The sequence below is a fragment of the Typopeltis vanoorti genome, chromosome 13 (genome assembly GCF_054136105.1).
Source record: "Typopeltis vanoorti isolate ZY-2024b chromosome 13, IOZ_Tvanoo_1.0, whole genome shotgun sequence".
Classification (NCBI taxonomy): Eukaryota; Metazoa; Arthropoda; class Arachnida; order Uropygi; family Thelyphonidae; genus Typopeltis; species Typopeltis vanoorti.
The window spans coordinates 30,245,412-30,257,696 of NC_143561.1; the positions used below are offsets into that span (position 1 = coordinate 30,245,412).

Genomic DNA, 12,285 nt, shown 5'->3' on the forward strand with positions numbered 1-12,285 from the left:
TAATATGACATTAGGTAATATTAATAATACCAAAGTATATGACTTTACATTTACTAACAATTAAAAAATTATAGCCATTTTCACATACCTAAAATTCCTGATTATCCTGCCTATTCACCCATCATCAACAAATAGCCTGCCAAATTCTTCACAGTATCATTAATATAAAGAATAACAATAGGAGTCCCGTCCCTGTGATACACCAACTGGTCACATTAAACCTTGTAGACTCACACCACCCATATACCATTTCTTGATATCTGTCAGTCAGCCATCCTCTTATTCATTCTAATATTTTATAATTCAATTCCATATCCTCCAACTTATGCAATAACCTTCCATGCTGTATCCTAAAAGGCTTTAACAAAGTCCAAAGTATCAAACTCATAAAATGTGAGCAAGTTACTTAAACATGACCTTCCCTTAGTAAATCCATGCTGTTGGCTGCACGTACAGATTCCCTATCAACTCATTTCTGTATGCAAGCTTTTACCAACTTTTTCAAAAATTTTACCACCACCACTCTTTTCCAACATTTTCAGCACCACTCCAGAGATAATGATAGGCTGATAGTTAGATACATCAGTCTTTGCACCCTGCTTGTGCACTTGGGCTATCATGCATTCTTTCTACTCCTGGAGTCTTCCCTGTGCTGAGACACTCAAATTATAGTCATGTCATCACAGGTGTAACCAGCTCAGTCAAACACTTTTTTAGCATCCCTGCTGAAATAGGGCTGATATCCTCTCACCCTATTGCAAGAATTCTTATTCAGTTTTGGTAACAGCTTTAGTACCTTCCTCTCGTATTCATTTTTAGTTTCCTAAGTCAAATTTCATTCTAATTTCCCAAATTTTTTAAACCACTGTCAACATAGCAACAAGTTCCATGTTGTATATACTAGGCTGATAGCTCTTAGCAGAATGGACACTGATTAGTGGAACAATTTCTTAATTTGCTGCCTACATATTGTACCCAGTGGAAGTATTCTTTCTTTCTTTCTTTCATTGCATCGTAACAATCGTAACATTTCATACTTGTAACTCTGCTGGCCTGCATCATTTTCACATTTGATGGCATCCTATGCAGACAATATTCCTTCCACATCATCTTTTTCAATACGAGGCTAATCTTCTTGAATGGCAGTCAGTCTCAAGTAGAGTAATGTGGGCAAATATGAGAATGGGGAACTGGACAATGAGACTTATTTGTGCCTATGGTCCCACAGAAGGTTCTACTAAGGTAGAAGTGGAGGAATTTTTTGAGGCTTTAGAAAAAGCAACTGACACAATGAAAAAGGAAAAGTTGGTCCTTGTTGGGGATCTAAATAGTAGAGTAGGAAATGATTGTGAGACATACAAAAATATTTTGGGAAAATTTGGAGAAAAGAGCAAAGCTAATAATAATGGCAAATATCTGTTGGATTTCTGCTCAGGACATGGACTGGTTATTACTAACACCATGTTCCAACATAAAAATGTGCACAAATTCACATGGAGAGAAGAGGCTAGGAATAAGAAAAGTCTCATTGACTATGTTATTGTTGATAGTGATGTTTTCTCCCTGGTGCAGGACACCAGAGTGTACAGAGGATTTGAAATTGGAAGTGATCACTATTTAGTCTTGAGCAGGATAAAATTGAATTTCATATTGAAAAGAATAACATGTAAGAAAGTTTTAAAGCGAATAAAAGTTGAGCAGCTCTCAGATGTAAACTGTAGACTAAAATACAGAAATATTATTGAAAAGAAAATGAAAGAGTTTGAGAACAGGAATCAAACCTTGGAGATTCAGTGGCAAACTCTGAAGGAAACATTGATTGATTCTGCCAGAGAGGCATGTGGTGAGGTTGTGTGCAAGGATAAAAAAATCGGAACTCCCTGGTGGACACAGGAAGTTAAAGAGGCAGTGAAGGAAAAGAAGAAAGCATATCAAAAGTTCCTGGCAAATAAGTCAGCTTTTACTCTTACAGAATACAGAGACAAATGTAAGAAAGCTAAACAGTGTGTAAAACTAGCTATACAAAAGTCATGGGAGGACTTTGGCAAGAATATAGAAAATAAATATCAAGAAGGTGGCAAAATATTCTGGAGGTTGTTGAAGAAGCTTAGGAATGGAGGAAAGAGTGCTGTAAAAGGAATTAAAGATGATAAAGGTGAAATGAAAACAGGAGAAAAAGATATCCTTGAAGTATGGAGTAATTACTTTGAAAAACTGCTAAATGAAACAAGCAGTGATGACAGCACAGTGATAAAAAACACTGACCAGGCATGCAGTCAGGAATACATATCCATACTTGAAGTAGAAAAAGCCATCAAAGGCTTGAAATGTGGAAAGGCAGCAGGAGTAGATGATATTCGACCAGAAATGCTGAAGTATGGTGGTATAAGAGTCTTACAGTGGCTGCACTGCATAGTTCAGAAAGCCTGGACAGAGGGACGAATTCCCGATGATTGGAGTAGAGCTCTCATAGTACCCATATATAAAAAGGGAAATAAAACTGAATGGGAGAATTACAGAGGTATTTCCCTACTGAGTGTTCCTGGCAAGATCTATGCAAGTATACTTGAGAAACGGTTGAGAAGAATTGTGGAAGAAAAGCTTGGTGAAGAACAAGCTGGATTCAGGCCAAATAGAGGCTGTCAGGATCAGATCTTCACTTTACGACAAATAGTCGAGAAAGCATGGGAATATAACAAAGTTCTGTATTTAAGTTTTGTCGATTTGGAAAAGGCATATGACAAGGTGCCAAGAGAGAAGCTATTCAATACGCTGCAGTTATATGGTGTCAATGGGGCATTATATCAAGCAATACTTAGTCTTTATTTGAGTTGTGAGTCAGCAGTTAGAATTGAAGGAAGTACAGGAAGATGGTTTAATGTTAAATCTGGTGTGAGACAAGGATGTACATTATCCCCTCTGTTATTCATTATCTATATGGATCACATTATGAAGGAATGTGGTATTAAACCTGATATCAAAATTGGAGATGTTAATGTCAGCTCTTTGCTTTATGCGGATGATGTTATACTTCTAAATAAATCCGCTACAAGTCTGCAAGATTCTCTGACTAAATTGAATAGCTGTTGTAATAGATATGGTATGAAGGTCAGCAATAAAAAGACAAAGACAATGAAAATAGGCAGAATCATTGAAAATGTCAACTGTGTTGTGAATGGAGAACCTGTGGAACAAGTAAAACATTTCAGCTACTTAGGCACAATTTTTACTGAAGATGGTAAACTAAATATAGAAATAGACAACAGAATCAGCAAAGCTGGTATCGTGGGAAGTCAATTGAATAAATTCATATGGAATAAGAAAGAAATTAGTCGGAACACTAAATTAGCTGTATACAAGACTGTGTTCAAACCAATTTTAACTTATGGATCTGAGAGCTGGGTCAGAAGTAAAACACTTGACCAAAGACTAGAGACTGCAGATATGAGAGTCCTGAGAAAGATTAGAGGCGTGAACAGATGGCATCAATGGCAATATCATATTAAAAATGAGGATATTAGGAAAGAACTTGACATTGTCAGCATCCAGGAATGCGTTAGCAGAGCTAATCTCAGATGGTATGGTCACTTAAATAGAATGGGAGAGGAAAGATTAGCAAAACAAGTGTTCTCTGCCAGGTTGGCAGGAAAACGACCCAGAGGAAGACCAAGATATAGGTGGATTGATACGGTACAAAGTGCCTTAGACGATAGAAATATAAGATCTGATAATGTTGGAGTCTTGACAAGTAACAGACTGATTTGGAGGAAAATTGTAGATAGGAAGTTAGTAATGATGTAATTTTTTCATGTAGTACTGTCATATCCTGTACACCCCTTGAGGGTACATGTCAGGAATTTGATGATGATGATGATGATGATGATAAGACTGCACATCTGCTTCACTTCCATCCTGTTTATTCTTCAAACTCTAGGAATATGTTTCAATATCTCATCATTTAGATGTTTTTTAAATGCTTCCCATCTAGGAACTAATATCACAGAATCAAACCTTGTATTCTCCTCAGTTGGTAATAATTTCCTGCTTTGTAGTTCAGCATGTAGCCTTTTCTGAATGGAACATCTATATGCTGTCTCTTCTCCGGTTAGTGCACATGATCAGTGTGACCAACCAGAGGTAGAATAGTAAAATCTTTCACTGATACACCCTCTGACACTAGAATCAGATGTAACCCCTCTTTGACCTTGAGTCCATTCCTTCTGCCAGCTCAATAAATTTGGCTTCATTCTTCTCATGACATTTTACTGCTACTCAATCAATGTTTGGATAATTAGTCACATATTGTGATTAATTGTTTAGCATCTATTATTATTATTATGTGACACCTCCAAAGAGATTTAAAACATGAAAAACTATTACCAATATTGCAAACATAGGTTTCTTCTCTAATTAGACTCAAATCATCCAATATCATCAGCATCAATACTTACACAATCCTCTCATATTTTGTCTATCCTTACTAAAAATACTGTGCCCTTTACACTCAAAACCAGTTAGTATATCTTATTCTGAGAGCTAGGTCTCACTAATACCAATAATATGAGGTTACAATGTATTTAACACAACAATAAACTCAACCTCTTTGTTCCTGATACTCCTGGTATTTGCATATAGATATAATATGTTCCCTCCATGCCCCCCCCCCTTTTTTTTTAAACTCTCCTCTGTAGTCTGTATGATCCAATTAGATAAATTTCAGATTCTGTTCATATCTAATGTTTCACTTATCCAGACATATTTGTATATTATTTACATAAGTGTTGGCCGCCTCTCTTATATAAATCTATTCTTCAGTCAAACTCACTTCACACAACCAAAAACTCCAAACCATTCTTTCCATACAGTTTATGCATTGAATTGTCTGCTACCATGGCCATTCATCTTAATTCTATAGGAGATTCTATCATATCTAGGTAATACACTATTTTTATTTTCTTGCTCTTCACTCTCACTTCTGATTTTAGTAAACAGAAAACGTAAAGCAATAACACAGTCATGAATTACGTTTTATAAATGAGTCTCCATACCATATAATATTCCTTTTTTTATAACCAATTTTAACTACCTGACTCTCAATACTGAATATTTTATCTGATTCGTTTTTTTTTATTAGTATTAAATGTCCTAATGCCTTTCTAATTGTATCTCGACTTTTTCCCGTTCCCCATCATTCATCTAATAATTTGTTTTAGTCTAGATATTTCCAAAATTAATTCATTCTTGATATCCTCATTAGTTTCTCAAGTGGCATAATTCTGGCATAATAATGAAACTTATACGGTTTCATTCGTATTCTTCTTTGTTAATACTCTATCATTTTTGTGCAGTTTTTGGTGCCATTTTATTGTACTAGTTTAATATCAGTATTCTAACAAGATATCAAGAAATATACCAATTATTATAAATAAATGAATATCAGCAGTAATATACTACATATAAAAAACTAATTATTCTAAGGAAAAACTCAATAAAACAGAGAGAAATCACCAATTTCACACGAGCATTAAACTGATCTACTATATATCAACAACAGCTTTTTTCAGTCCACTACTGAATGAATGCCTTTACATACTTCTTCCATTTTTGGCCGATCATGTGCATCTCTCCACCATAAATGCCTATAACATTTTACTGCTGGTCTACTTGTTTTTCCAGCACCACTTGTTGCTTTTTTATTACTGATGCAATGTCCATTACCTCTGTTTGCTTCTTCATTCAATTATTATTCTTTTAATCTATGTTATTCCCAAAATGACTCTTTTCATGCTTTGTTTTTTCAGTTTCTCTAGCTGTTTTTTTAAGTCAGGCTCCAGGTTTCACTACCATAGGTCATTGCTAAGAGTACAAACTGGTTGCAGATCTTTCTTTATATACTAAACACACACACACACAAATTTTATATATATAGATAGATAAATCAAAATCATCTTTCTATGAAATAACTCGCTGAAATATAAATTCATTTTAAGGCATTAAATTTAAGACATTAAATGCCAAAATGCATTTCTAGTAGCACATATTTTTACTCACCTAGCCATAACAAAAAGTTCTCTGACCATTCTAGAACCTTCACCAATAAACTTCTGTACAAGTTCTGATCCTGATACACGAATAAAGGTGCAATCAGTATGATGGGCAACAGCTCTAGCCAGCAAAGTCTTTCCTGTACCTGGTGGGCCATAGAGTAAAACACCCTAAAAAATTTTTGTATAATAAAAAGATTAATTTTTTCTAAGTGCTATGCATTTTTAAAAATGAATATTATCAATTTAAAAAAAATTAACTTTTAAAAATATTGACCTTTTCAAACACTGTCTAGATAACACTTTCTTTGAATTCGAAAACTCTTACTATGAATAGAAAAAAAGTCTAGAAATGAGAGTGCCAATTTCATCTTGTTTAGCGAATATGTACAAGTAAGACCCTGTCTGGCTAACATTACCATTATAGTACTCTTTTTACAAATGTCAGGTGAAATGGTAATTACCTGATTTTGCTGCCTTCAAGCGACAACACTAGATAACAGTACATAATTCCCTGAATTTTTCAACTTCAAGCAATAATAGTGAATGTACCAACTCCCTTAGTAATTCAATGCCCTTGTTACAAAATACATAATATGTTCAATTATTAAATAGCATACACAATAGTGTTTAAATTGTTAAAAAAAATTTTTTTTTGAGCCATAATGTTTAAAAAAAAAATAGTGAAAGTGAAAAATCAAAGATGTAAAGAAAAAGCAGTTCCTGGATATAAAACATTGCAAGTGTTGAGGCAGTCAGACATAAGAATATCAAGATGATATAGCTGACTCTATAAACATAGCAATGTTTACTATAAGACCAATTATGAAAAATGTAGACGAAACACATATTTTGCAATTGTGAAGTGATGATTCTGTGATGGCCGACAACAAGGAACAGAGGGTGTGCATGAAATTTTGTTTTCTTTAGGGTAAAACTGCAGCTGAAACTATTGTTATGCTTTGGCAAGCCTTTAAAGGACGATGCTTTAGGTAAAACGCAGGTCTACAAGTGGTTTTCCCATTTCAAAAATAGGGACATGTAAGTTGAAGACCAACCACAATCTGGCCGAATTTTGACAAGCAGAAATGGTAAAAACATCGAAAAGGTTTGCCAGCCAATCAATAAAGATCATCAAAAGACCATTGAGCAAGTTTCTGAAAAGACAAATTTGTTGTGGAGTTCATGCCATTGAATGATAACAGAACACAGGTATCCCTTGATTAACACAATTAATTAATCCCTCGATGTTACCACTTATATCAAAATCTCATTAATCAAATATAATAATCAAGGGTAAAAATTACAATTTGTCCATGATCAATTACTATATTAATGATTAGTTTTATATGGTACTCTTTTAGGAAAGATAAAAAATAAATGCAAAATAAATGTTTAATAAATGCTTGAACCTACATTAGTTACTGCAATTTTTTTATCAAAAAAAAAAAAAAAAATTATCAAGGGTCGTTTGAACAGTTTTAGTTTTTTTCTTATCAGAATGAATTCTACGATAACAAGCAAAATAACTCTCCAGCACTGCTGCATGGGAGGAATGATGTCATCATGCTGACATTTCAAGGCTTTCATGTTTTTGGTGGTAAATTTAAAGGTGCGTTAGTTAAAAGTCTTGCCATGTATATCAAGGGATTGTCGCAATCAATTTCGCTGCGTTAAACAAGGGATACCTGTATTTGCAAATGACCTTGTCTGCCCAACAGTTCTTGATGAAAAATAACATGGCAGTTGTTCCTCATCCTCCTTACTCACCCAATTTCTCTCTCTCTCTCTCTCTCTACATGACTTTATTCCCACAAATAAAGAAAACCATGAAAGAGCAGAGCAGCGATTCGTTGATGTGGATGAAGTGAAAGAAAAGTCACTAAAGGCCATAAACAGTATTCCAGTTGAACAGTTCCCAAAATTTTCCAGCAGTGGAAAAAACATTGGAACAAGTGCATTGACTCACATTGAGAGTACTTTGAAGGAGACTAATATTATTATCTGAGACCTCCAGGGAGTCAAGGACTCATCGAGGGAGGTGTAAATTACCCAACCCAACTATCATACCTTCCCTTAAATTCATTTACACTAGATGCACTCACTACCCCTAAGGACAAATTATTCTACTCACTGCTCTCTGAGAGAAAAACCTAGCTCTTACGGCTTTCTTGACTGAGAACAACCTTAACTTCCATGGATGCTCCCCCATGTTCTCTCCCTGCCTTCCATATAACAAAAAATTTCATACTTTGAAATGCTATAACACCTATTCAAAAGTTTATAGACCTCTATCATATCACCCCTCTTTCTCCTGTTAACCAGAGTCTGTAATCCCCATACTCACAATCTGTCCTCATAATCTAAATCCCATAATCCTGATATAATCTTTGTAACTCTTCTTTGCACCCATTCCACAGCTTCTTTATCCCCTTGAAACCAAATCTGTGCACAGTAATCCAAGTGTGGTATTATCAAAGCCTTATAAAGAGGCAAAATTACTTCCTTATCCTTATTTATCAAGGTTCGCTTCAGCATAGAAATTATCCTCTGAGTTGTATTTGCAACTTTTGCAATAGGACCTCATTATCATCAAATTCCTGACATGTACCCTCAAGGGGTGTGCAGGATATGATAGTACTATATGAAAAATTTACATCATTACTAACTTCCTATCTACAATTTTCCTCCAAATCAGTCTGTTACTAGTCAAGACTCCAACATTATCAGATCTTATATTTCTATCGTCTAAGGCACTTTGTACCATATCAATCCACCTATATCTTGGTCTTCTTCTTCTGGGTCGTTTTCCTGACAACCTGGCAGAGAACACTTGTTTTGCTAATCTTTCCTCGCCCATTCTGTTTAAGTGACCATACCACCTGAGATTAGCTCTGCTAACTCATTCCAGGATGCTGACAATGTCAAGTTCTTTCCTAATATCCTCCTTTTTAATATGATATTGCCATTGATGCCATCTGCTTGGATTCCTAATCTTTCTCAGGACTCTCATATCTGCAGTCTCTAGCCTTTGGTCAAGTGTTTTACTTCTGACCCAGCTCTCAGATCCATAAGTTAAAACTGGTTTGAACACTGTCTTGTATACAGCTAATTTAGTGTTCCGACTAATTTCTCTCTTATTCCATATGAATTTATTCAATTGACTTCCTATCATGCCAGCTTTGTTGATTCTGTTGTCTATTTCCATGTTTAATTTACCATCTTCACTAAAAATCGTGCCTAAGTAGCTGAAATGTTTTACTTGTTCCACAGGTTCCCCGTTCACAACACAGTTGACATTTTCAACAATTCTACCTATTTTCATTGTCATTGTGACCTTTGAACTTTAAATTCTTATTCACCAATACACCAAGATCCCTTGCCTCTTCAGTTTCTTGTAGCATAACCCTGCTAATATAATATGCCGCTGGATCTCTAATCACACCAAAGTGCATAACTTTACACTTACTAACATTAAACTGACAGCCATTTTCGTTTGCCCAGATTTCCAGTCTATTCAAATCATTTTGTAATTGCTTAAAATCAGTAGCATCTCTGATTGCCCTGCCTAACTTCGCATCATCAGCAAACAATTGCAAATCTGATGATAGATCCTGCTTGAAGTCATTAATGTATAGATTAAACAATAATGGCCCAAGGACTGAACCCTGAGGTACACCACTAGTTACCTTTTAAATCTGGCAGATTCACACCCACTGTATACCACTTTTTGATATGTCTGTTAACCATCCCCTAATCCAAGTCAATAGATTATGTTACAATCCCATATTCTCCAGTTTACACAACTGCCTATCGGGTGGTATCTTATCAAATGCCTTAAAAAAATCCAACATTATCATAGTGTATCTATTTCCTTTTTCCAACTTGGCCATAACATTGTTATAAAACATGACCTTCCTTCAGTAAACCCATGCTGTTCCCTGCGGAGTATAGAATGATTGTCTATCCATTTCTGTATGCAAGTTTTTACTAACTTCTCTAAAATCTTCACTACCACACCAGAAATACTAATAGGTTGGTAGTTAGACACATCAGTTTTTGCACCACCCTTGTGCAGTGGAACTATATTATATTCCTTCCATTCCTGTGGTATCATTCCTGAGATGAGACTCAAGTTATACAAATGTGTGAAAGGCATAGCCAATTCAGCTGAACATTCCTTTAACAAACAGGCAGATATTCCATCTGTCCCTATTGACAAATTCTTATCCAGATTATGCAAAAGCTCTTCAACCTCATTTTCATGAACCTCTAACCCTTCATCCAACGTAGCAGTAGCACTGTGCACCATACTACATACACCTGGTTGATATATCTTAGCAAAGTGAACACTTATTAACTGAACAATCTCCTTAGCTTCCGACACTCATGTACCTGTACCATCTGTATTCAATAAAGTTACTCTTTCACATTCATTCTTTCTTTTGCTTGCAGCATAACGATAAATTTCTTTTGGATTGTCTTTAGCTTGCATGGCCAATTTCTTTTCATACTCTGTTTTAGCTTTTCTCACAACACTTTTACTTTTCTGGCCTGAGTTTTATATATTTCATAACTCCTCTCACTCTTATTCTCATGATACTCTTTCCACATCATTTTCTTCTTGTGGATTTCTAGCTTAATAAGGCTGCACATCCATTTCACACTCAACCTATTTACTCTTCGAATACTAGGGATACATTCAGATACTGCCTCATTCAAGCACTTTTTCAAAGATTCCCATGCATTGCTGACATTTTTTCCATTCAGTAACTAATACCATGGGACCAAAGATAATATTCTTCTAAGTTGATCATAATTTCCAGCTTTGTAATTCAGCATGTAGCCTGATTTAATCGGAGTTTCAATACAAGTAGATACTTCCCAAGAAAGAACAGCATGATCACTGTCACTAATTGGTGGTAAAATAGCTATATTCTTGACAGAGACCCCTTCTGACGCTATGATCAAATCCAACACTTGACCCTTGAGTTCCTTCTTTCACATGCTGCTTGAGAAAGTTATCCCACAACAATTCAATAAATTCCTGTTCTTTCTGATCATGAGATTTCTCTTCTACCCAATCAATGTTTGGAAAATTAAAGTCACTCATAATGATCATTCGCTTTGTACCCATAAGGCTAAATTGGTGATGCATTTCTTCGTCCCCTACAACTAAGCTGCCAGGTCTGTAGCAACACTCCACCATATATTTCATTCTGTTAACCTACACTTCACATCAAATAGACTCAAACTCATCGCTACATGGGATATTATTACCATTGTTTTCTTGTATTTCTACCCTAACTGGACTTAAGTCATCTGATATCATTAGTAGCACTCCTCCTCCTCTCCTCTCTCTCTTCAATCATTCCAAAAAATAGTATATCCGTTACACTCAATCCCACTTACCATATCTGATTCTGATAGCTAGGTTTCACTAATGCCAACAATCTTAGGCCACATCGTATTCAATAAAGCAACAAACTCAACCCCTTTGTTTCTAATGCTCCTGGCATTTGTGTATAGACATAATAAATTATGACCTAGCCTATTCTTATAATTAGATATGCAATGTATTTGGTTTTGTTCTAGAATTTTCTCTTTTCCCTCCCCAGACATACTTAAAAGGTCCGAACCCAAAACATATTTTTCCACTCCTACGCCACATACATAACCATGTTCAAAGGCATTTATATCTTTATCACGTTTGTATACCATCGCTGAACTTTCACACACATTTTTCCCATTCCTCCCTTGATGTTCTAGTTTCCCTGACTCTCTGCATTAAGTCTCATACCAAGAAGTAATTTCTCCAGGCTTCTGATGCCAAATGAATTTAAGTGCAGGCCATCATTCTTATACAAATCTTTTCTGCCATCAAACACACCCCACACGTCTAAAAACTCACATCCATATCTTCTACATAGCCTGCATGTGAAATCATTTGCTATCATTGCCCTTCTTAACTCAGTACTATCATATCTAGGTAGTAATCCTACAATTTTTATTTACTATGTTTGTCACCACTTAAATTATTAGTACCTACCAGCACTACCATTTCCTTTAGATTTCTTTTTTGGTTTTCAATTACGTTTGTCATATTTTTAATTTTCGCTCCCCGGAAACTAGAAGTGGTGACTCCCTTGGCAAGCGCAAATTTTAAAATTGAGTCACCATACCATATTACCTCTTTTTTCTTGGATATTAACTGACTTACCTTGTTGTTATTAATATTTTG

The 12,285-nt window shown here is 35.3% G+C and overlaps 1 protein-coding gene across 1 annotated transcript in view; it reads right to left on the reverse strand.

Moving 5' to 3' along the window:
* Window positions 1-12,285, reverse strand: part of LOC150100023 (26S proteasome regulatory subunit 8) — a 137,202-nt gene that overhangs the window by 44,134 nt on the left and 80,783 nt on the right. Inside the window, exon 7 of the mRNA XM_090403142.1 lies at window positions 6,052-6,215. Within this exon, the coding sequence (XP_090259268.1) occupies window positions 6,052-6,215 (164 nt within the window). The remainder of the gene's footprint in view (window positions 1-6,051; window positions 6,216-12,285) is intronic.